The sequence below is a fragment of the Taudactylus pleione genome, unplaced genomic scaffold, assembly GCF_031769625.1.
Source record: "Taudactylus pleione unplaced genomic scaffold, aTauple2 ptg000520l, whole genome shotgun sequence".
In the NCBI taxonomy this organism is placed as follows: Eukaryota; Metazoa; Chordata; class Amphibia; order Anura; family Myobatrachidae; genus Taudactylus; species Taudactylus pleione.
Genome location: NW_028284922.1, coordinates 682,519 through 708,602, shown reverse-complemented (window position 1 = coordinate 708,602; position 26,084 = coordinate 682,519). Strand labels below are relative to the sequence as shown.

General features: G+C 40.1%; 1 protein-coding gene across 2 annotated transcripts in view; it reads right to left on the bottom strand.

Moving 5' to 3' along the window:
- Nucleotides 1-251: 251 nt before the first annotated feature.
- The window catches only part of SEL1L3 (SEL1L family member 3), a 103,390-nt gene continuing 77,557 nt past the window's right edge, over nt 252-26,084 (bottom strand). Inside the window, exons 16-25 of one of the 2 annotated variants that reach the window (XR_015870057.1) lie at nt 22,218-22,345; nt 18,861-18,944; nt 15,574-15,664; nt 10,722-10,806; nt 9,044-9,150; nt 8,769-8,896; nt 6,430-6,532; nt 6,277-6,340; nt 1,759-1,967; nt 252-545 (exon numbers count right to left, since the gene is read on the bottom strand). Coding sequence is in view for 1 of the 2 variants with exons in the window: in XM_088450610.1 (XP_088306736.1) it covers nt 1,813-1,967; nt 6,277-6,340; nt 6,430-6,532; nt 8,769-8,896; nt 9,044-9,150; nt 10,722-10,806; nt 15,574-15,664; nt 18,861-18,944; nt 22,218-22,345 (945 nt within the window). In the remaining variant the exon portion in view is untranslated. Of the gene's footprint in view, nt 1,968-6,276; nt 6,341-6,429; nt 6,533-8,768; nt 8,897-9,043; nt 9,151-10,721; nt 10,807-15,573; nt 15,665-18,860; nt 18,945-22,217; nt 22,346-26,084 lie in introns of both variants that reach the window. The other variant, XM_088450610.1, reaches the window with a different exon arrangement.

Here is a 26,084-nt window from a genome sequence, read left to right as displayed (position 1 = left end):
GTGTTTACCACAAGTAATACACATTGTGGAAACCCATGCTGACCTCCAAGCTTTAGTAAAATCCTGATAATAAAACATATTTATTAGACATATATTCTCATTAGCGTTTTTAATACAACAAAAATGTAAATTATTCTAAGTCTTATGCTCTTTCCCCTCTACCCAATATTTCCACTGCCTACAAGCCACAGTTTTCACATTTAGATATCAATACTTGCATCTTGTTTACCCTATAAGGTGACAGAACACAATTATCACAGTGGCAGAGTTTTATTGGACTGTTAGGTTAAACCAGACAGGAGATTTGTATTGATTTTACTGTTGACTTCTTTTGCAGCCAGATAAAGTCATATTACACAGCTTTACACCATCCCATAACAAGTAATGACATAGCATAAAAGGGGGATGTTTAACATGTATCAAGAAAAAATATTGGGGGGGATTTAATTCTCTGTAATATCCGAAAAGTGTAGTAGGAGCCAAAGTCGGTATTGTTGGGACACCAGCACCTTACAGCACTGACACCACCAATTTTCCCTTGTACCCTATTGAGATGTATTGGAAAAAAATACTATTAACACTCAGGGATGTAGCACATCGGCAGAGAATTACATTTTCCCTGTATTGTTTTAAAATGTTATCATCATTTGTTTCTCTAAGGGGTAAGTGGAGATGTTTCCCATAGCAACCAATCAGATTCCACTTAACATTTTTCTAGCATCTTCTAGAAGATAATAGCTAGAATCTGATTGGTTGCTATTGGCAACATATCCACTTCTAAAAACCCGCACTCATAGTAAATATACCCGTAACATTTAAAAATTCACTTCATCCACCCCTAGATTTAGAAACCTACTTGTCCTGGTGTGTTCACTATCCCCCCATGTTAAGTGATTCTTCATAGAGTTAGATTCACAGCATTGGTAGTTAAAAAGCGCTCAGTCCTGCTATATCCACAAACATGGATTACAATGGACCAGTGGCGGCTCCAGAGGTAGGGCTCCAGCGTAGTCCAAAATTGTAAATAGGGGAGACACACCAACTGTCCTTCCAAATGCTACCAAACATCGCTGGCCGGGACTCACTGGCAGTTGGTTTGGCTCCCCTATTTGCCTTTGGTCCGTGCTGCAGCCATAGGCAAACACAGGGGGAGGGTTCTGGCTGCCTGGAAACCCCCCTCTCCAGCCCACACCATGAGCACAATAGAAATAGTAATATAATAGAATTTACTAGTGCTAAATGTTCTTCTCAATATCACAAATGAAATAATTAGCACCACCTGTGGATCTTTTTAATATGTATCAGCCAGTAATAAATAACCTGTGCACCAACTAGGAGATCTGGAAAACATGCAGGGTTAGGGATGCACATGCTATAGAGCCCAATATGTACATGTATGTCCAGGGCAGTGCTAGGTTCTTCTGCTGCTCATCCAGGCTCCCAGACTTGCTCTCATGCTCTAGAATTATGCCCACATCTAAAATAAAAACATTGATCTCAGGCAGGATGGCCCTACTGCCGCATCTAATGGCTTACTGTGTTCGCTGGTCCTGTATATGGTGCAATTATGACACACAATACACTTTGTATGACGCATATTAAAGCTGGTTAATTACTAATTCTGCCCTCTTCATAGACTGGCTACACTCACTCTATAATCAAGCTTTTGGAAACCTCCCTCTAGAAATCCTGCGTTTGCCACTGGCAGCCCTACCTTTGGAGCCGCCACTGCAATGGACATATAACGCTAGTGCTTACAGCAAATGCTGTTCACAAAGTCTCTGATTTATAGTCATCTCCATATGCCATGTTTCATCTCTGCAAGTCTGTGTTCCTGGTCTCCAAATGTTGTGGTGCAAAGTCGGTTCTGACAGAATGCGCAGTCTGCGGTGCAGTAGTGTTGGAGTTATCTTCTTGAGGCGACAAGTCACTTACATTCTCATCTCTTCTGATCTGCAAAGCACGAGCTGAAAGATGCACATGACATAATTAGATGCTAGTTGATAATGAAGGGGTCTATTTACTATTTACTAAAATAAAGAAAGGCGCTAGTCAGTAATAAGAAATCTTTAAATACATAAAAAAAATATATACATAAAAGAAAAAGAAAAAATATATAAATATCATGACATACAAAATAAGAAAAATATATTAAAAACAATTATATTGCACCAACACAATAAAAGAAACGATGGTCTAATGATGTGATTATCAGCACGACCCTGATTTAACAACGTCAGTAATTCCACTAAACAGTTATTTAGTTGAATGTAGCAGCATAAACTCTACAAAATAGAAAAAATAATAAGAGCCTGTCTGTAGAGGACTTGCCACAATAAAGCAAATCAGGTGCAGATTCCTTCTATAGTTAGTATTCTGTTGTATAAAGAATACTGTGTATAGTATAAATACATTCGTAGTAAAGAGTATCTTTGAGCCCAAGAACTTTCAGACGTGCTTCTTTTGGTTTGTGAGTAAATAATGAACTGTTTTGATGCCTTGCAGCAGAAAGCAGTCCAAAACAAAATTAATTAATATTCCAGGCTATGTAAGAAAAGCAAGGTCGTGGATAGATTAGGCGTGGGTATTTAGGGAGAGTTTCATTTGGATGCATGTATATTAGTTTTATATTCCAGACTCAATCCCCAGTGGCATCCTTGGTAATAAGACCACACTTCTGATGAAGGTCTACTGAGTCTGAAACGCGTTAAGCGGGTAAGACCTGACAACATACGGGACATTGTGGACGGGTAACTGAAGGACCACATGAAGCGGGAGCTGGTATGCGGAACCTGTAATCCTTCTTCTTGACGATTCCAGCTAAAGGTTATCTGCTGCCCCAGCCATAACTAAGCCCCATGAACACCGCACCATATATGTTCTCTGTTTCTTTTGAGATTCCTACTGCACAGGACTACATATAAGAATGATCTAAAGGATATAAAAGAGAGAAAAAGGAAGGAGGGACATTCCCCCCTTGATATTCCCATTGGAATTTGTATAGACTTCTCGTTTTTAGAATAGTAAGAGACTTGTATATTTGTTGAACATCTAGCAGCGCCGAAGTGTTACTACTTTTTCATTGAATAAGACATCTTAGTCCGAAGACCACAAATATTTTACCAGTTCACGATGGTCTTTATCCGGCAGCACAGTTTGAAATGTGTCCAGAGAAAAGAAACAGGAAGCCACACTGTCCAGCGCTAGCCCGTATGTATTCAGGCTTCTCCACACGGGCATTAGTATACGCGTTTCTCCGCCTGTGGCAAGTGCTCTAGAGACAGGCTCTTATTATATTTTATATTTGTAGAGTTTATGCTGCTACATTAAACTAAATAACTGTTTAGTGGAAATACTGAAGTTGTTAAATCAGGATTGTGCTGATAATCACATCATAAGACCAACGTTTCTTGTATTGTGTTGGTGCAGTATAATTGTTTTCAATATATTTTTCTTATTTTGTATATAATGATATTTATATATTGTTTCTTTTATATATATTTTTTATGTTATTAAAGATTTCTTATTACTGACTAGCTCCTACTCCCCTTTTGTTTCTTTTACTATTGTTTTTTGGGGGTATCCAGTATTCCCCCATCTGTGGAGGGGCAGCTGTCAGTGTAATTGTGCTAATTAGCACTAATATAAGGTTGACATATCTTTTTCCAGTAGGTTAAGCGCCTTTGTTTGTTTTTTTACTGTCTATTTAGTAAGCCTTGGATGGAGATAAAGTACCAGCCAATCATCTCCTAACTGCCATGTCACAGGCAAGTGCAATATTCTAAGTGATGGTTTCTAGCACATGGGATCATGGCCTATGTAGGCGTACAGAGGTGTGGGCCAGTACAAACTTGTAACTAAATGAAAACACTAGTTTAATTGATGTTGACTCTTTCAAGATTTACAACAGGCTTAGACTCCGAGCTATATCATAAGATAATAATAATAATGGTTGTTGTGAGGGCAAGAAATAGTTTGCAAGATTAAGTTTTGTAGTTTACAGGTCAAAAAGCTAAATACTCCTACAGGCAGGGCCGTAGAGAGCGCCGCCGGGCCCGTAAAGAGGAGCGTGGCCTAATCGTGGCCATGCCCCCTTGAAAAAAAACAAAGAAAACACATGGTGCTGCGCGCCGGGGAGGGGGCGCTCTGAGCCCCTTAGCCCGGCGCAAAGCTAGGGGGGCGCGATCAGTGTGACCGCTCCCCCCCTCAGGCATAGGAGATTGCTCGCGGCTGCAGTTTAGCAATCTCCCACTGCATCCCAGCACACGCTGTGTGCTGGGCTGCCGCAGAGGGAGGGAGGAGGGAGGAAGGGAGGGGGGGCGGCGCCGGGCCCCTCTGGAAGCCCAGGCAAACTGTACTCGGCGCCCCTGCCTCCAGATAAAGGAGAGGTCTTGCTGGAATGAGATCTAGTTAATGAATGCTACACATACAAATGGTACAATTCATAATTCATAGAAGTCCAAACACTAAAATGAAACAAATACCTAAATATCTAATCAAAACGGAAGAACTCTTCAGAAGGGCACACCATGGTCTATACCAGGCCTTGGCAACTGGTGGCACTCTAGCTGTTGTGAAACAACACATCCCAGCATGCCCTGTCACAGTTTTGGCATTCCCTAATAGCACAAATGTGTCAGGGCATGCTGGGACTTGTAGTTTCACAACAGATGGCTAGGCCAGATCTATACAGATTAATCACAATAAAACAACAAAACAAAAACAAATTTAAACTTACAAAATCAATATACCTAATTAAAGCAGCAGAGGTCCATGGAGAAAAACCCTATAGAAAATAGTATATCCTGTATGTCATACAAAATAACGCATTTACTGTATGCACATAGGATCTTGTCTGTGAGCTCTGAATGTATTTTTATATACTCTTAATCCATCACGTTTTTCCTATGCTGACATGTTAATGGATCACACATCTCTGATAAGGCCATTGGTGTTTCCACAACACCCAACAGATTTGGAAGCACTGGAATAACACAGACCTCGCAACACATTTCAAAAACACTGGGGGGAATTTGCTGCAACCTTAACCAACCCACCACATCACCTCTCTGGTTACCTGTAATCTGTCAGGACTGGTGTTGGTAGACGAGTGGACGTGTAAGCACAGAGCTAGCACTCCATGTATTACGTTCATTATCTCCTTTGGTTTGCTAATGGTCAACACTGATACAATTGCAAATATAGACAAGAGACTGAAATCCTGACACAGACAGATTATTCCACAATAAACATTTACCTATAGAATGCCACATCGTCTGTCTTTTAATGAAGTCTTGGCCAACAACATAGGCAACACTTGAACATAAAGAAAACCCGGTGTGTGCTACAAGCAGATGCGTAACTAGTAGGGTCTATATTTTGAGTTGTTTCTCTAAGCCGGCTTCAGTTTTGTACCAAAGCATGGTGACTATCGCAGAAGCCATAAAGGTTTATATTGCTTAAACTTACACAGAAAAAAGTAAATGACCTGCTGTCATGGGATCCAGTCACTATGCCACTTTCTATAACAACTGTACTTCTCCCATATAAGCCCACAGTTACAGAATGGACAGTAGCGCACATGCTATTAGACAACCGGCTCTATAAACAGGACCTATACTGTATTTTAAAATCCTCTAAAGCCAGGCAATTACAGAAAAATTAGCAGATGTACCCTCAACATTCCTACTCCAACTCCCATAGATTGTAAGCTCTTGCGAGTAAGGCACTATCTCCCCTTTGTCTTCGCTACATAACTATGTTAACTGCAGATTGTAATGATGTATTTATATGAAGTTGTGAAATTGTTTGTACTTTTGCTACGTGTTGCCTATTCTATCCCTTTTGTGCTGTGCTGTGAACCATTGTGGCACCTTTGAAGTAAAAGATGAAAATAATAACAACAACAAAACTTATGTAACTCTAAGCCTTGGCATTTCCAGAAATCCTGGCCTGCTGACATGGGAACTCCCACTAATACTTGATAGCAATACATTATATATATATATATATATATATATATATATATATATATATATATATATATATAATTTTAAATATAAAGATAACAAACTAAAACATGATGGAACCTACTCGCCTTGCTTGCCTTTCACTTTAATGTTTATTCTAATGTAAATTCTGAGAATATATTGAGAGTTTTCCAACATTCCTTTATAACCACTTAGATAAATCATTTTGAGAACTGGTTGGAAACAGTTTTGAGCACCTGTCACAGTTCTTTGTACCACTCATGTGATTATTATAAGGAGCTCTTACCCTGCACAGCACATACACATTGGACTATGAACACAGCCAGTATAAGAGACACAAGAATATAAATCTGTAGAGGAAAAAAGAAAGTTTTAGAGTTTACACAACAGTTTATGGCAGCTGTAAAGTAATACTGTACAAGTAGGCTCCATACAGTACCATAGTGGAATGTAGCACAGCATGCCAAGCGTCAGCCAGCTGAAGGTAAAGCAGCACTAGAGTGCAAGGACTCACAGCCTCATCGTTACTGTGATTCTGGCACCTGCAAAGTCCACCAAAGAGAATAAAGTTATTTCATTTTAAATTCATGTCCTAATCAAGCGAAGCCAAGAAGTGTTTTAGGAGAGGAACGGAAAATAGAGCAGAGACTAGCAGCGCACCACTAAGTCTGCCGGGTGCTACCATCTGAGCTCACTGGTGCAAAAGCAAAGGCGTATTAAGGCGTCCGTCCATCCAGCGCACTCTGTAAATGCTCTGAATGACCATGTATGGCATAGCTGGCTCAGTTGGAAATATGCATGGTGGATATAGTAAAAATGTAATATGCAAGTACTGCCTACACTTTTGGACAACTGTTCATTAAGTATAACTTTTACATTGTCCTCCTAAAATACAACTTATTTAAGCCTCCATTGTGTCTTAGAGTTCCAGTGTGCTCTCACCATTTATCTATTACATGTCTCACACTTCTGTTTCTGAATGTTTTAGTACTTTGTGATTTGCAGCCCTCAGAATGCGTACTGTCTAGATTCGGTATGTTTTGTCGACATTCATTTTGCCGACATGAATGGTCATTTCAGATGCTGACATTATGAACATGTCAACATTCTGCAGGTGTCGGCATGTTCCATGTTGACATTTCAACAATGTCAACATCATAAATGTTGACATTTTGAATGTCGACATGGCAGCTGCATCCCGTACTGTCCACTATCTTACTTTAACTTAAATAGTGAGTCTTGCAATTCAAAACTTAATTTTTGCATATAGAGGCAACATCGGAGCATTCAGCAAGAAACACATTGATCCACCTAGCCCCTAATATATGTATGACAAACGCTGCCATACTAATGTGCTAATCTCCTGCGCCTCCAGTATAAACATGAGAGTCAGGCAGTTCTTCCAATGCTTTTCATATTCTTGCAGACAAACAAATGTAGGATACAAACAGGGCTACATTAATACATTACATGCTCCAGGGAAAATATCACATTTGTGGCACATACCCATCTACAAACAATGCTGAGTTAGGGGGAGATTTATCAAAGCTTGGAGAGAGATAAAGTACCCAGGGGCATAACTAGGTATTTGAATGCCCCATAGCAAAAGTTTGTAAGTGCCCCTATGTACCACCCAATGATGAAAAATACTCTGACAAGGAAGATGGGTCCTATCAGCTCTGGGCCCCATAGCAGCTGTAACCCTTGCACCCATGGTAGTTACACCCATGAAAGTACCAACCAATTAGCTCCTGTCATTTTTCAAACACAGCCTGTAAAATGAGTTAGAAGCTGATTGGTTGGTACTTTCTCTCTCTCCAATTGTTTGTGCTAACAGAAACTTCCTTTTAAGTGTAATAAATAGGGGGGAATTTAATTAGACCCATTAACTGCACGGGGATGTGCTAACTGATCACCTCCCCATATTCAGTTAGCCCTGTTTATCAAGATTTATTTTTGGATCTCCTGAAACACTAAAAGCAATCTCCAATTACTGTGCAGTTACTTGGTGTAAAGACCCAGTTAGTGCATAGGCCCGTGAACTTATCATGGATAATTGCCATTAACTGCACTTAACACCCCTTTTTAACAGCCGTTAAACATAGGCAAACGCAGTGGGGTTTCCAGTTGCCTGGAAACCCCCCAGCCCATACCATGACCACAATTGAATATTATTAGTCCTGCATGTTCTTCTAAATATCACAAATTAAATAATTAGCACCACCTGTGGTGCTTTTAACATGTGTCAGCCAGTAATAAATAGACCTGTGCACCAACTAGGAGATCTGGAAACATGCACTGTTATAGACAATCAATGGGGTTAATTATTAATACTATATAATAATACACTATCCAGTGCATAAGGAGACCAATATGTACATATATGTCCAGGGCAGTGCTAGGTTCTTCTGCCGCTCTCCCGGACTTGCTCTAATGCTCTGGAATGGTGCCCACATCTGAAATAAAAACATTCAGCTCAGGCAGGATGGCCCTACTGCCCCATTTAATGGCTTACTTACTGTGATTGCTGTAATTATGACACACAATACACTTTGCATGACACATATTACAGATGGATAAGTGCTAATTATGTCCTCTTCATGGACTGGCCACACTCGCTCTAAAATCAAGCATTTTGGAAAACCCCCCTCTAGAAATCCTGCTTTGACACTGGTTAAAGGATTTGTTGATTTATCAAAGTCAGTGATTTAAGAAACGGTTTGTAAAAATCATAATTGAATGCTGTTCAAAAATATTAAAAGATTATAAAAATGGCACCTTTCATAGAGCTCTATCAGAAGGCTACGGTTGTTATTAAACGCAGACGTCTCAATTTTCAAATGTTTCAATATGTGTTCGGGAATGGCAAATCCTTCATGAAGCAACTGTGCTAAATTGAAAAATCCCTAAAAAAAAAAAAAGAATTGTACAGATAATTCAGGTAACTGCAGACAATCAGTAGCTATGGTACATGTGAAATATTTGCTGCACCACTGCACAAGGTCAAATAGTCCTTTGTGTTAAAAACAATGGCACTCAGAACATGTGATTACCTGAGAATCACCCTGCAATGCTGCCCGTGTGTACATGTTCATCGACAGGTCCAGTTCTCGATGATCTTTTGTACCATAATAATACATATCCCCCATCTTCAATAAAGCTATAAAACAGGTATAAATGAAACCATTTAATAACCAAGCTTACAGTATTACCCTGATGAAAAAAGCTTTTACATAACCAGAATTCTGTTCACAAATTCTATACAGGAAAAGTGCATATTTAATCTTTTGTGAAATATATGTAAACAATCAACAGACAAAACTATGGCCCTGATTCAGAGCCGGACGCTCTGACCAGAGCGCTCGCTCTGAATCAGGGCCCTCCTCCATTAAAATGGAGCGTCCTCCTGGACGCTCGTATAGCTGTGGGTCACCACCCACAGCATATACGAGAGTGCAAAAAGATGGTCGCGATGGTCATGACCATCGCGACCATCGGACTTGCGAGGGAAACCCTGCGGTCGGGTTTCCCAGCCGCAAGGCCAGGAGTGATTTTGGCTCTATCAGAGCCAAAATCACTCCCACTGACATCACTAGTGATGTCAGTGGGGCCGGCTTCAGGCGGTAGGCGTTTCCATGGGAACGCCTGCGTCTGGCTGGCACGCCCCGGCACGCCCACCAAAGGGGGCGTGCTGTCAGTCAACATCGACAGCACGCCCCCTTTGGTGCGAGACCCCGAGCGATGGAAAGCCCGTCGCTCGCCGGGTCTCGCGCATGCGCACGACGGAGCTCCCGCCGTCGTGCGCATGCGCAGTGGGGAACATCGACCCACTTGCGAGCGTACTGCCGCTCGCGAGTGGGTCTGAATGACCCCCTATATTTCCTGTTTTATAAGAACACTCATCTTATTTAGTAGACAAAGGCCCTCATTCAGAGCCGTACGCTCTGAGCAGAGCGCACGCTCTGAATGAGGGCCGCCCTCCTTAAAAATGGAGCGTCCTCCTGGACGCTCGTATAGCTGTGGGTCACCACCCACAGCCTATACGAGCGCGCAGTTTGATGGCCGCGATGGTCTTGACCATCGCGACCATCGAAACTGCGAGCCGGAGCCTGCGGTTGAGGTTTTCAACCGCAAGCTCCGGAGTGATTTTGACTAGTGATGTCAGTGGGCCGGCTTCTGACGGGAGGCGTTCCCGTGGGAACGCCCCCGCCAGGGAGGCACGCCCCCGGCACGCCCACCAAAGGGGGCGTGCTGTCAATCAACATCGACACCCCCCCCCCCCTTTGATCAGACACAACGAGCGAAGGACTTTCCTTCGCTCGTCGCGTCTGGCGCATGCGCACGACGGAGCTCCCTCCGTCGTGCGCATGCTCAGTGCAGAACATCGACCCACTTGCGAGCGGACAGCCGCTCGCGAGTGGGTCTGAATCAGGGCCAAAGTGTAGAGCATATTCTGAGCACCATGCTGTTGGATAGATGTTGGAATTTCTACTGGAAAAATGCTTCAGTAGGTTCCGATCGGAATGCATATGGCGCAACCTACTGGCTGATAGAGGGTGTTACACCTCAAGAAAACAATGTCTTATATATACACGTACATATATACAGTATGTGTTTAGTCAACCATAATAAACAAAAAAATTAAATATCGAAAGTGGAGAAAAATTCCCAGTTTAACGATACAAATATATGATTAGTGGGTAAATATGTAAAATATATATAATCACCTACCATATGTAGAAGGATCTTGCTGGTGTACAGAAAAATTATAATATCGCCAGACACAGATATCTCTCATTAGAACTGTGTCTAAATCCTGTAAGAAAACACTAATGTTTATTTAGATCTCCATGAATATTAATAATAATAATAATAATAATAATAATAATGAGGCTTTTACCCCCAAAACAAAAATAATGCAAAACCTACAAAAGACAGAGCTTTCAAGATAATAGGACTATTTTAACACAATAGGGTAGATTTACTAAAGCTTCTAAAAATGAAAAGGGACTTATATAAAATCAGCAACAGTGTAAATTCTTAGGGGGCAGATACAAACTAGGTTGCACAACTTAATAGCAACTTTTTGCTATTCAATCAGAAATCCGCATGACATTAGCGCAGGCTTCAATGGGAGAAATCACGGCTTTTTATTCACACCTCCAGAGTATCTGATATCTAGGAAAAAGTCCTTATTTTAATGTATCAAGGACATACTGCAGTCCCAGTGGTACAGCACCCCAATTAATAATAATGTATTTAGGTTTGTTTAAAACTTTAAATAGTAAAATATGGGCAGTAAAAATACTTAATTTTCTCTAAAAGCAGAAACATGGGTTTAATTGTGTATGACATGTATGTTGAGGTGTTGTAATGATGGGAAATGGGTTTTCGAACTTGCAAATGGAAGTTGCAAGGGTTTTTTCCAATAGCTTATAAATACTTAAAAATCATAATACAGACATTTAATAGCACCCCAAAATACACTGAATACTTTCATTGTTGAAGTACACTTGATGTCTATCATTTTCCTTCAAAGAAACAAGCAGAGTTTCCATTCCATAATGGCCAGAAAACCGCAGAGCTACATATCACGTGAGGTTCCAACAGAACATTGTGCTGAATTGACTCAAACCCTGAGGGGTATATTTACTAAAGTGAGAGTTTTTAGAGTGGAGATGTTGTCCATAGCAACCAATCAGATTCTACTTAACATTTAACTAGCACCTTCTAGAAGATAATAGCTACAAATCGGATTGATTGCTTTGGGCAACCCCTCCACTTCTAAAAACTCTCAATTTAGTAAATATCTGTATACCCCTAAGAGTTAAAAACTCACTTCATCCACCCAGGGCCATCTCTTTCATTGGGCTTGATGGGCAGTTGCCCAAGAGCCCGGAGATTCAAGGAGCCCTCCATCCCCCTGCAGCCCCGGCCTGTTAGTAAATGTGTTTTTTTTTCTTAGCACTGTGCATATTGCTCCAACCACCGGGTGACGAGCGGTTACCATCCGCAATTAGCGCCCCCCGTCACCGGCACCCGCCCCCACCCCCTGCCTGCGGTTGACTCACCAGTCCGCATGCCGCATGTAGACGTCACTTCATGCGTCATACGCAAGACACAGCAGCTCTGCCCAGGCCCAGACCACTTGCTGCTGGCTCCGCCTCCTTGTCCTGCTCAGACACTGCCGGCGATTGCCGCGTAGTCCGTCTCCTTGTCTCTAGTGCCGGTCAGACAGGTGGTGAGGTCACCGGACTGGTGGTGAGGTGACTGGAGGCCCCAGTCTGCAGCAGGTCAGTGCTTATATTAAGCTGATGATGCGGAAAAAGGAGTGGGAACACAAATCTAGTCCTCATGTAGCACCATTTCAAATCCAGAAAAAACAAGGGTCAGGTCAGGTAGATGAACTCTACTAGAGTTAATCAAACCAGTGAATATACTGGTAAGGACTTAAATAATGTGGGTAAAGGGTGAAAAAAAAGGTGGTAATTATGTCATTTAAAACACTACTATCATAAATCCATTTATAGGCTGCCCCTTTGATAGGGCTACTTTATCTATAGGTTTATACAGTAGATGCAGCCCTGACAACAGGTCACATGATGTTATTTCTCCACGCTTTATGCATAGTTACGAGTCGAGGATCCGTCCGTCATCATCCCGGGGTCTGGTCTCAGCTTCCTCTCAGTAGTCAGTACTCAGGTGACAGGTCAGGAGACTCCTCTTAATATGCATGGGATGATGGGGGAGGGGGATGGGAATGCAACCTACCAGCTTACTGAGAACCGGTCATGTCATGAGTCATGACTACGACATTTTTGATAATGTAATGTAACATACATTACCTTATCAAAAATGTCCTAATAGTCATAGTCATCATGAGCAGCCAGCCATACTTATGGGTGGGGACCCCATAATGGGGTGGTGTGAAATCCCACCCTGTCTCCCGGCACTAGTTGGATAATGTAAACTCAGGGGGAGGGAGCGGAGGAGGGAAGGGGCAGCAACGCAGGACGGCGAAGGGTGCAGTAAAGTCTAGCGCCGGTCCTGATCTATCTGTCTATCTATATATATCTCACAAACAATAGAGTGTGATTGTGATATCTATTGTATTTGACCCTAGCTGACAGGGGGTTCTATCTAGAGGTGCAGCTTTGTGTGATTAACATTAGCGCAAGATAAAGGCATTTGGTTTTGATATATATATATATATATATATTGCTGTTTTGGCTTGGATTAGTCATCATTGTCCTGAATATAGATATTAGCAGCAATGGTATGGAGTTTTTGTTTGGGTATTAACATTTCTTTCATTCTTAAAAGAAGGTGCGCTACACTAATCCAGTGGTTCCAAAACTTTTGTGGATCACATGGCTCGATTCTATTGAACACAAAGAGAATATCGGCGGGAATCAGCTCCCGGACCTATTCAATTAATTTGCGCTGCTAAGCCCGACTAAGGATTTCTTCTGGCATCCCTCCTGGGATGCGAGCAGAAATCAGACAAAAGTCCAGGCACGATGCTGTTTTCTGCCCTTAGCATCGGGAAAACAGCATCTCGCCGGGAAGTTTAGTCGGAGAATGCCCGTTCTCACGCCTAAACACCTTGTTTAAGGCGCGAGAACAAGCCTTCCCCGACCTAACTTCTCGCAAAATCAAATTGCTCCGGGAGCTCATTCCCGGCGCTGTTCACTTCGCATTTAATTGAATCGTGCCCACAGTGTCCTAGAGTACTGTATAAGCATTTTTTTCAAAGCACCCTTAGGGGAAATGTTTCTGAGAAATTATGGAAACAATTAGTAAATTATGATCAAGTAAATTGTACATATATGTAATGCTTACGCCAATTATTTAACATTTTTGTTTGATTTTGTTGAAAAAGTACTACTAAATCTAAAGGTTTAATTTTATTGACCATTTACATTTTTTTCCCGTGAATGGGTGGGTAGGGGCCCCAGTGCATTGCTTTGCCCAGGGCCCACAATGCTGTTAAGACAACTCTGCATCCACCCCTAAATTTAGAAACCCGCCTGTCACGCTGTGTTCACTGTTCCCCTAATTGTGTTAATTCTGAAGAAGGCAAGATAAAAACCTCATAATAAATAACATCCTTCTTGACCTCAACAATTGGATATATTCAGCCCCATAATGCAGTGCCCCCAGTAGTGTTCCTTATACAGTGCCTCCAGTAGTTCCCCTTATACAGTGCCCACAATAGTGCCCCTTATACATTGCCCCCAGTAGTGCCCCCCCTATGCAGTGCCCCCAGCAGTAGTCCTTATACAGTGCCCCCAGTAGTGCCCATTATGCAGTGCCCCCAGTAGTAGTCCGCCTTATGCAGTGCCCCTAGTAGTGGTTCTTATACAGTGCCCACAATAGTGCCCCTTATACAGTACCCCCAGTAGTGGTCCCCCCTATGCTTTGCCACCAGTAGTGGTGCCCCCTATGAAGTGCCCCCAGCAGTGGTCCTTATACAGTGCCCCCAGTAGTGCCAATTATACAGTGCCCCCAGTAGTGCCAATTATACAGTGCCCACAGTAGTGCCTCATACAGTTCCCCCAGTATTGGTCCCCCCTATGCATTGCCCCTTATACAGTGACCCCAGTAGTGGTCTCCCCTATGCAGTGCCCTCAATAGTGGTCCCCCCTATGTAGTGCCCCCAGTAGTGGTCCTTATACAGTGCCCCCAGTAGTTGTCTCCCCTATGCAATGCCCCTTACACACAGACAATAACAAATAACACAAAACTTACCTAAATCCCCGCTCCTGCGCCCGCCGTCGTCCTCCCGCTCGGCACTAAGGGAGAGACGTCATGACGTCTCTCCCATCACCCACAGTGGGTGCAGCAGCATATAAGAGTCTGCCTGACTTTCATTGGCTGCTAAAACAAACACACCACCGCCGGGTAGTACGAGTGTTTCACCCGGCGCCAACATTTGTTACTGTGTAGTGCGCACCGCACTACAATGACTGGGACCCAGCGGTGCCATCCAGTGGCCGCCGCTCTAGGCAGCTGCCTAAAGCTGCCTAATGGTTGCGCCAGTCCTGTATGTGTGTGTGGAAACCCCCCTGTAAAAATCTTGCGTTTTCCCCTGCCATGCCTCACACAGCAAGATTTTCCTTTAGCCACCAAACTTCAAGCATGGCCAAAAAATGTATCACTTCAGACAAGCTTATCAAATTACAGAACCAACAAATTAACCTCCCTAAATTATTCTATCCAACTACCACCCCTCTACACAGTTCAAACAAAATTTACATGTGTTCTCTTTCTATACAGCTCTCTGGCCCCGGGTCAACAGTGCTGTATAACTGTATTATATAGTAATATACTAATAACCTTTGCGGTCTGGGTGGATCAATATGCAATATGTAGCACTTAGCCTATTGTATCAAATTCCTATTTCCCTGTAGATTATAAGCTTGCGAGCAGGGCCCTCTAACCAATATGTCTGTCTGTTATACCAAGCCCCCCTTTATTAATGTGTTCCCAATTGTAATATAATGAAGTCGTATAAATAAATGTTAATAGATAAATAAATAAGATAAGGAACCTGAGGTCAGGCGATAGCTCAGATACGTACAGAACGTTCCTCGCACAGAAATGCCGCATTTGTCTGTGACATCTCAACACCGGCTTCCGCTGTCAAAATGAAGTTCAGGAATGCCTCATTTCTGCAGGAAATCAGACAAAACGTGTTTGTCCAGAAAACATAAATTACTAACATTATCTTAATACCAATATAACCATCCTTATTATACACACACTGTAATCTTTCCACATTAAACCTTTAAGTGTATTAAGTAAAAAAGGAAGGAAGGACTTGCACAATAAAAGGAAGTCATAAAATTCTATAACAATTTAAAACCCAATTAAACAGTCTGTAAATAAGAGATTGTTAGATTTAATTATCTAAGGTGTGACTGAAAGCAGCATGTTCAGGGAGAGGCTTTACTCCAAAACCAGCAAGACCTGAGTTATAACAAACCTGTCTGGTAAACAGAATACAAAAAATGAATGTTGGCTTTTCGATTTCTATGGGTATTAAATTTAACTGACAGTAGATAACAATCTAAAGGATTAATGAAAATCCACCATTACATTGCTCAATAACTTTACAGCTGTAGAAAACATGAAATACTGTGTACTGTAGTTCAATGGTTCCCTCAACTGGTTACAACAAGAATTACAAGTTACATAAAAACAAGTACGAGTTCAAAGCGCAGTAGCTTCTGCCTACAAACTAACCAAAGGCAAAGATGATTTAAAGCCGTAGAGTTTGTATACACCGCATAACTCACAGAAAAAAAAGTACAAAAAGGGTCATTAGGACACAAATCTAAATTAGAGATGTGCGCAAAGCTCATGTTTTGGTTTTGGTTCCAAATCATCATCGTGTTTTGGTTTTGATTCTGGATTTCTCTAAGAATTGATAAAAGCAGCTAAAATTATGTCATTTGGACCTGAGTTGTTCCTACAGTACTAAAAGCATCAATAACATTTATTTCCAGTCAGTTGTGACCACCTCACAATACTGTAGCGAGCTGGCTGGCTAAAGTAAGCGACAGAGCAGCGGTACAAACACATACATGGCAATTTGAAAGAATATAGTACATCTATGAGCAGTGGCAGACAGGATGGAAGTTTAATAAACTATATGACCCTACAGAATGTTTGCATTAATCAAAGAACTAATTGCCTAAAAGTAAAAGCCTAGCAGAAAATATAATATATATTTATTTATTATTACCAGTTATTTATATAGCACACACTTATTCCGCAGCGCTGTACAGAGAATTTCTTACCATTCATATCTGTCCCTGCCCCAGTGGAGCTTACAATCTAAATTCCCTACCACATGCTCACAAACATACACACTATGGACAATTTTGTGGGGAGCCAATTAACCTACCAGTATATTTTTGGAGTGTGGGAGGAAACCGGAGTACCCAGAGGAAACCCACGCAAGCACAGGGAGAATATACAAACTCCACACAGTTAGGGCCATAGTGGGAATTGAATCCATGACCTCAGTGCTGTGACCATTACACCGTTAACAACACACTTCTCCAACCAGCAAATCAGAAATCACAGGCCTCAGGCCAACACAGGCGCTTTAAGCCAGAGTAACAGCGGATTAACAGGCTAGTACAATAATTGATAATTAATTAAACTAAACGACAGCAGTGGCACAAACAAATGGCAATCTAAACGAATATAGCACATCTATGAAACAGAGTGGCACAGCAGTGGCAGACAGGATGTCAGTTTAATAAACTATTCAACCCTATAGAATGTGTTCATTAATCAAGATCTAATAGCCTAAAATAAGAAACCTAGTAGAAAATATAACACATTACCAATACACTTCTCCAAAGCCGCTAGTTTAGATGCTGATGGCAGCAGCAAAATAGTTAAATAAAACAAAAATGCATGGGTTCCCCTTCAAAATCATTAACCAGCCCTGGACCTCTGAGCCTGGTATGGTATTGGAAAATAGGGGGAAAAACGGTATGGGTTCCCCCTATTCTCCAATAAACCCATTTTATTTTTGGGGTCCTCACTTTCTGAGGAATTCTAGCCCTGGACTGACCAGTTTTGGGCTGGTTGCAGGTAATAGCAGGGGAATCGAACGCTGTGTGTATCCCTACTATAGTGTCAGCCCCCCAATACCAGTCCAGTCTAAGAGGTCCGGAGATGGTTACTGATTTGGGAGGTTGGACCACACACAATTATTTTTTATGTAACCGTTTATTACATTTTTGTTTTACACATAACCAAAGCTGGGTACACGGGATACAGTTGAGATCCCGGTGCTTGGGATGCCGGCGCTCAGAATGTCGGCGACGGAATCCCAACACCAGTCTGAATCCCGACACCAGCATCCCGGCCACAGACAGGTCCTGTGTAATGTTTTTTTTTAAAGTGCTGGCATAAATATTTTAAACAAACACCAGACATGCAACTGGGACATCTGTTATTCTTGAGTATGACAAGAATAAGGGCTGTGCAGCCCTTAGCTCCTTCCCTGGCCTTTCAGTTACATGCAGCCCAAATCTTCTAATATGCCCCAAACCTGCAGATTTTGTATTATTTAATTATTGCATTATCACTTTTAATCTGTTTTATGGTGAGTTTATGCATTAGTGAGGACACAATTCAGCACTTGTTATTTCTCCAAAGTACAAATGCGGTCATTAAAATATAAACTCTATAGCCTCTGAGCTCCAACACATATAAAAAACGGAATTGGTATGACATACCGGCGGACCTAAGCCCGGCGGATGAAATTCAGACGCAGGAAGTCCGGCAGATGAAGATCCCGACGGCGTCTGGTAAGTATCCTAACCCTCCCCTCCCCCCCTTACCCTCCCCCCAGTGGTGCCTAAACCTAACCCCCCCCCACTGCTCCCTAAAGATAACCCTCCTGGAGGGGTGCCTGACCCTAACCCCCACTTCCCCTAGCCTAATCCTAGTCCCTAAACTCAGCCCCCCACAACCACCACCGCGGCTAACAGGTCCCGACGCCCAGCTTACCTACGATGGGTATGCCGGGCGTCGGTATTTCGGCGTGGGGCTGATGATAGGTGTCGGTATTTAGACGCCTATCATTAGTCCCATGCTGGGATTTCACAGTCAGGGAGACGGCGGTCGGCATTTCGACCGCCGGCTTCCAGACTACATACCATAAGAAATGGATGAAATATTAATGAATCCCTTACATAACTGACTATTTAGCACAGTGCCATGTGTAGTCATCACTTACTTTTACCTACTTACTGTAATTTGGCCCTCTGTGTAACTTTGGTTTGACATGGTGGTGATAAATAGACAGGTAAAAATAACAGTTATAACACACGTCAGACTTACAGAGACCCATCCAAGTATGCATTCACACCATTCCGGATTATGAGCCCAATGTTTCCGTTCTGCTCTGCAACAGACTTGGCCAAACTACAAAACACAAGAGATTAATGTACCCGAATATGTAAAAGGCTATTAAAGAAATAATCTTTAATTATTTTATTTTTAGTTTTCTTTTTCTTTATGTTTACCAAGCTACTCAATGAATTATAAAGAAAATAGTAATTTTTTTAAATGTAGACTAGTTGAATGGTACAAAATATATAGCAACATGAATGATGTACATTATTTGTAGTTATAGGACATGTTTATTAGTAAAGGATTTTTAAAAATAAAAGTTCCTAGCTAAAAGGCTGCTAGATTACATAGGTGAAGTACATGCACACCTCCCAACTGTCCCAATTTTAGTGGGACAGTTCCACTTTCAGTGGAACAGCTGCAATTTTAGTGGGACAGTTCCACTTTCAGTTGGACAGCTGCAATTTTAGTAGGACAGCTCCAATTTCAGTGGACTGTCCTGTGATTGCTATAAAAATACCATAAACATGGTGTATTTATGTGAAAACCACAGACGTGACTGTAATTATGACATGATAGCACATGTGATTCCCCGTGGCCATACACCTCGCCACGAGTTACCATCGGCAGATGTTGAGAGGTATGATGGGTGTCAGTCGGCACATGGTTAGGTGCTATAAGCAAGTGCTACATGACTGTGCTGACTTGCTCACACAGAATATGTCTTCTTAACTCAGGGTCTGATCCAGAGGTGGATGCAAATCCCGCTGGGACTGCGATCCCATGTGCAGCAGTTGTGTGGAAATATGCAAATGTTGCAGCCACTGGGATCTGAATAGAGATGCCCACCAGCGACATCTCAAGTCCTCAGCTTGCATACACACAGGGCCAGCTCTTGGGGTGCTTGACCAGTGCGGTCGAACAAGGGGCGCCACCCCATGGAGGGCGCACCCCTCCCAACATCCCAATTTCAGTGGGACAGCACTGTCCCGCTGTTCCACCCGTGGGCCGAAGTGTCCTGCGGGTGGTCTGGTCGGGAGGTTGGGCCCCCCCCACCGCACAGGATAAACTAATTGTACATATTTATATTTTGACAGTGCTGGGAAAATACTGCCTGCTCTTACATATAACACAGATATACTGCCTGCTCTTACATATGACACAGATATACTGCCTGCTCTTACATAGGACACAGATATACTGTCTACTCTTACTTAGGACACAGATATACTGTCTACTCTTACATAGGATACAGATATACTGCCTGCTCTTACATAGGACACAGATATACTACCTGCTCTTACATAGGACACAGATATACTGCCTGCTCTTACATAGGACACAGATATACTGCCTGCTCTTACATAGGACACCGATATACTGCCTGCTCTTACATAGGACACAGATATACTGGGCAGCCCTATTTTTACTGTGATTTAGAAAACTGCACTATTAGGTGGTTTTTCTAAAAACTCTAATTGAGGCCAATTGTATTTTGTTTATAAATACTAAATCATTCCCGGGAGAGTGGCCACGCCCACTCCGTGACATGGAAGTGACCGTCGCACAGGTTCAGTAGTATGTGTAGAAGTGAATGTATAATCTCAGCATCTAGCATACTGCTTAGTAATTGGTTACGATTTAACAGCTAAGTATTTTGCTAGCACAGAGTATTACTGTTGTTAAACCAGTCAGACATGCTTCTTGATACGTCTGCAAGCTTTGACAGGTGTACGAAGCCTGGCATAACAACTTAAGAGCTTGTACATTAAAGGTGACACTGACAAAGCTTTTGGCAATGTGCCCAGAAATGTCATCCATGTTTAACGTGGCGCTGGCTTGTTTATCTACCAGGAACCGGTGCTAATGATAGAGAAATAAAAGACTAATGACCCCAGATTTTGGTCATATGCAAAATATACATTAGCCAAATCACATGGGCACCATTAATTTAATGCCAAATGCAGGTTTTCTAGATCAGTGGTTCTCAAACTGGTTCTAAAAAGACATAGACAGCCATTACCAGCTACAATAAAGCCTAACTTATATAGATAATAATCATTGCATTCACTGAGAGATGTGTACACATACTATGGCATGATAGGGAACATGGAAGATACAAAGATCTGGCAAGTGCAAACGTTTATTAGTTTATTATATTGCACCTATAAACTTTTACATTCTCTTTAAATGCACACATAGGCGCTGATTCGGAGTTAGGAGCAAAGCAAAAAAGCAGGTGACTTTGCCCCTTGGCAAAACCATGGTGCACTGCAGGTAGGGCAGATATAAAATGTGCAGAGATATTTAAATATGACAGTTGCGTGTCCAAGCTGACATCTATATTGCAGTGTAAAAATAATGCTGTCCAGCAATTGTGGGCTACATAAAAAAACAGCCAGTATCTATCCTGCATGTATAGCCGGGGGCTGAGCCACATTGATCTGACCTCTGCACCACACCACCCAGTGGCGTAAATTAATCCCAGACGCCCGGAGGCAAGTTGTAATTTGGTGCCCCCACCTGTAAGAGCTACTGATACTGTATTGTAGCAATTCGCATGCAGACAGGTTATAGATAGTCAGCAGATGATAGTCTGACATGGAGATCTCCATTAGTGTATGGTGGCTTCTCAGGTGCCGGGAAGAGGTGCCATGTATTGGGCGGCCATGACGGTAACTCTGGGTAAATAGTTACAGCCCTAAGTGGGGTGACTATATTGTGGGCGATGGAGGAGGTGCCCCTTCAAAGCTGGAGCCCGGGGACAAGCACCTCCATTGTCTCTCATAGTTCTGCCCCTGATACCACCAGCACCGCCTACCAGCTGGCTGCAAAAAAACATCGGCATTTATGCTTTAACATAATAGAAGCATAATAATTTAGTCCCAGGGTGATGTTCTGTTGCTAACGTGTGATTGATTTACTTCCATAAAAAAATAGGCTAATCCATTATTTATAATAGTAAAACCTATAAGTTTATTAGGAACCAGTGACATCATAAAAATGTGTTTTACTTAGGATGCATTTGGACATGGAAAGCATTAAGGTTACAGGAAATGTGTATATAATGCAGGAGTGAAATTGTGATTAGATCATGGCAGTATTGTGTATTGCTTTGGTTTGGGGTGTGTGGGTGGTGACTGTAACAAAGGAGCGTAACTAAGTAAATAACAGCAAAGGGGCTCTCGAACTGTCGCTATGCGGCCCAACAGCTTCAAGTTACGTCCCTTCGCAAAATCTATCAGAAATGTCTATTAGACCATGTATTTACTAAGAAACTGTTTTGATATATTTTGAATGCCATATACCAATTGTGTACTTACTTTGCTGACATATTTTACTTACAGTATTGCCGTCTCTTGGTCTTTTGGGACACTTTTCAAAATCCCAGTAAATAAATATTGTGCTACATTAATGGATGCTTCGATATGACCGCCTTTAGAAGCACTTGACATAAATTCGAAAGCACGTGTCTGCGGAGTAATACATAAAATATACGTAATATACTACATGCATGTGGCAAAGATGCGTCTACTGTGCACTGTCTATTTGTAAAAGCAGTTTAATAAAATATACTATAATAAACAACACTGCGTGGTTTTCCTGTAATATTATTCTATAATAAACAACAGAGCGTGGTTTTCCTGTAATATTATACTATAATAAACAACAGAGCGTGGTTTTCCTGTAATATTATTCTATAATAAACAACAGAGCGTGGTTTTCCTGTAATATTATACTATAATAAACAACAGAGCGTGGTTTTCCTGTAATATTATTCTATAATAAACAACAGAGCGTGGTTTTCCTGTAATATTATACTATAATAAACAACAGAGCGTGGTTTTCCTGTAATATTATACTATAATAAACAACAGAGCACGGTTTTCCTGTAATATTATTCTATAATAAACAACAGAGCGTGGTTTTCCTGTAATATTATTCTATAATAAACAACAGAGCGTGGTTTTCCTGTAATATTATACTATAATAAACAACAGAGCGTGGTTTTCCTGTAATATTATACTATAATAAACAACAGAGCACGGTTTTCCTGTAATATTATTCTATAATAAACAACAGAGCGTGGTTTTCCTGTAATATTATACTATAATAAACAACAGAGCGTGGTTTTCCTGTAATATTATACTATAATAAACAACAGAGCGCGGTTTTCCTGTAATATTATACAATAATAAACAACAGAGCGTGGTTTTCCTCTAATATTATACTATAATAAACAACAGAGCGTGGTTTTCCTGTAATATTATACTATAATAAATAACAGAGCATGGTTTTCCTGTAATATTATACAATAATAAACAACAGAGCGCGTTTTTCCTGTAATATTATACAATAATAAACAACAGAGCGCGTTTTTCCTGTAATATTATACAATAATAAACAACAGAAAGTGGTTTTCCTGTAATATTATACTATAATAAACAGAGCATGGTTTTCCTGTAATATTATTCTATAATAAACAACAGAGCATGGTTTTCCTGTAATATTATACTATAATAAACAACAGAGCATGGTTTTCCTGTAATATTATACTATAATAAAACAACAGAGCGTGGTTTTCCTGTAACATTATACTATAATAAACAACAGAGCGCGGTTTTCCTGTAATATTATACTATAATAAACAGAGCATGGTTTTCCTGTAATATTATTCTATAATAAACAACAGAGCATGGTTTTCCTGTAATATTATACTATAATAAACAGAGCATGGTTTTCCTGTAATATTATACTATAATAAACAACAGAGCATGGTTTTCCTGTAATATTATACTATAATAAACAACAGAGCATGGTTTTCCTGTAATATTATACTATAATAAACAACAGAGCGTGGTTTTCCTGTAACATTATACTATAATAAACAGAGCGCGGTTTTCCTGTAATATTATACTATAATAAACAGAGCATGGTTTTCCTGTAATATTATTCTATAATAAACAACAGAGCATGGTTTTCCTGTAATATTATACTATAATAAACAGAGCATGGTTTTCCTGTAATATTATACTATAATAAACAACAGAGCATGGTTTTCCTGTAATATTATACTATAATAAACAACAGAGCGTGGTTTTCCTGTAATATTATTCTATAATAAACAACAGAGCGTGGTTTTCCTGTAATATTATACTATAATAAACAACAGAGCGTGGTTTTCCTGTAATATTATTCTATAATAAACAACAGAGCGTGGTTTTCCTGTAATATTATACTATAATAAACAACAGAGCGTGGTTTTCCTGTAATATTATACTATAATAAACAACAGAGCACGGTTTTCCTGTAATATTATTCTATAATAAACAACAGAGCGTGGTTTTCCTGTAATATTATTCTATAATAAACAACAGAGCGTGGTTTTCCTGTAATATTATACTATAATAAACAACAGAGCGTGGTTTTCCTGTAATATTATACTATAATAAACAACAGAGCACGGTTTTCCTGTAATATTATTCTATAATAAACAACAGAGCGTGGTTTTCCTGTAATATTATACTATAATAAACAACAGAGCGTGGTTTTCCTGTAATATTATACTATAATAAACAACAGAGCGCGGTTTTCCTGTAATATTATACAATAATAAACAACAGAGAGTGGTTTTCCTCTAATATTATACTATAATAAACAACAGAGCGTGGTTTTCCTGTAATATTATACTATAATAAATAACAGAGCATGGTTTTCCTGTAATATTATACAATAATAAACAACAGAGCGCGTTTTTCCTGTAATATTATACAATAATAAACAACAGAAAGTGGTTTTCCTGTAATATTATACTATAATAAACAGAGCATGGTTTTCCTGTAATATTATTCTATAATAAACAACAGAGCGTGGTTTTCCTGTAATATTATACTATAATAAACAACAGAGCATGGTTTTCCTGTAATATTATACTATAATAAACAACAGAGCGTGGTTTTCCTGTAACATTATACTATAATAAACAACAGAGCGCGGTTTTCCTGTAATATTATACTATAATAAACAGAGCATGGTTTTCCTGTAATATTATTCTATAATAAACAACAGAGCATGGTTTTCCTGTAATATTATACTATAATAAACAGAGCATGGTTTTCCTGTAATATTATACTATAATAAACAACAGAGCATGGTTTTCCTGTAATATTATACTATAATAAACAACAGAGCATGGTTTTCCTGTAATATTATACTATAATAAACAACAGAGCGTGGTTTTCCTGTAACATTATACTATAATAAACAGAGCGCGGTTTTCCTGTAATATTATACTATAATAAACAGAGCATGGTTTTCCTGTAATATTATTCTATAATAAACAACAGAGCATGGTTTTCCTGTAATATTATACTATAATAAACAGAGCATGGTTTTCCTGTAATATTATACTATAATAAACAACAGAGCATGGTTTTCCTGTAATATTATACTATAATAAACAACAGAGCGTGGTTTTCCTGTAATATTATACAATAATAAACAACAGAAAGTGGTTTTCCTGTAATATTATACTATAATAAACAGAGCATGGTTTTCCTGTAATATTATTCTATAATAAACAACAGAGCGCGGTTTTCCTGTAATATTATACTATAATAAACAGAGCATGGTTTTCCTGTAATATTATACTATAATAAACAGAGCATGGTTTTCCTGTAATATTATACTATAATAAACAACAGAGCATGGTTTTCTTGTAATATTATACAATAATAAACAACAGAGCGTGGTTTTCCTGTAATATTATACTATAATAAACAACAGAGCGTGGTTTTCCTGTAATATTATACTATAATAAACAACAGAGCATGGTTTTCCTGTAATATTATACTATAATAAACAACAGAGCGTGGTTTTCCTGTAATATTATACAATAATAAACAACAGAAAGTGGTTTTCCTGTAATATTATACTATAATAAACAGAGCATGGTTTTCCTGTAATATTATTCTATAATAAACAGAGCGCGGTTTTCCTGTAATATTATACAATAATAAACAACAGAGCGTGGTTTTCCTGTAATATTATACTATAATAAACAACAGAGCGCGGTTTTCCTGTAATATTATACTATAATAAACAACAGAGCACGGTTTTCTTGTAATATTATACTATAATAAACAACAAAGCGTGGTTTTCCTGTAACATTATACTATAATAAACAACAGAGCGTGGTTTTCCTGTAACATT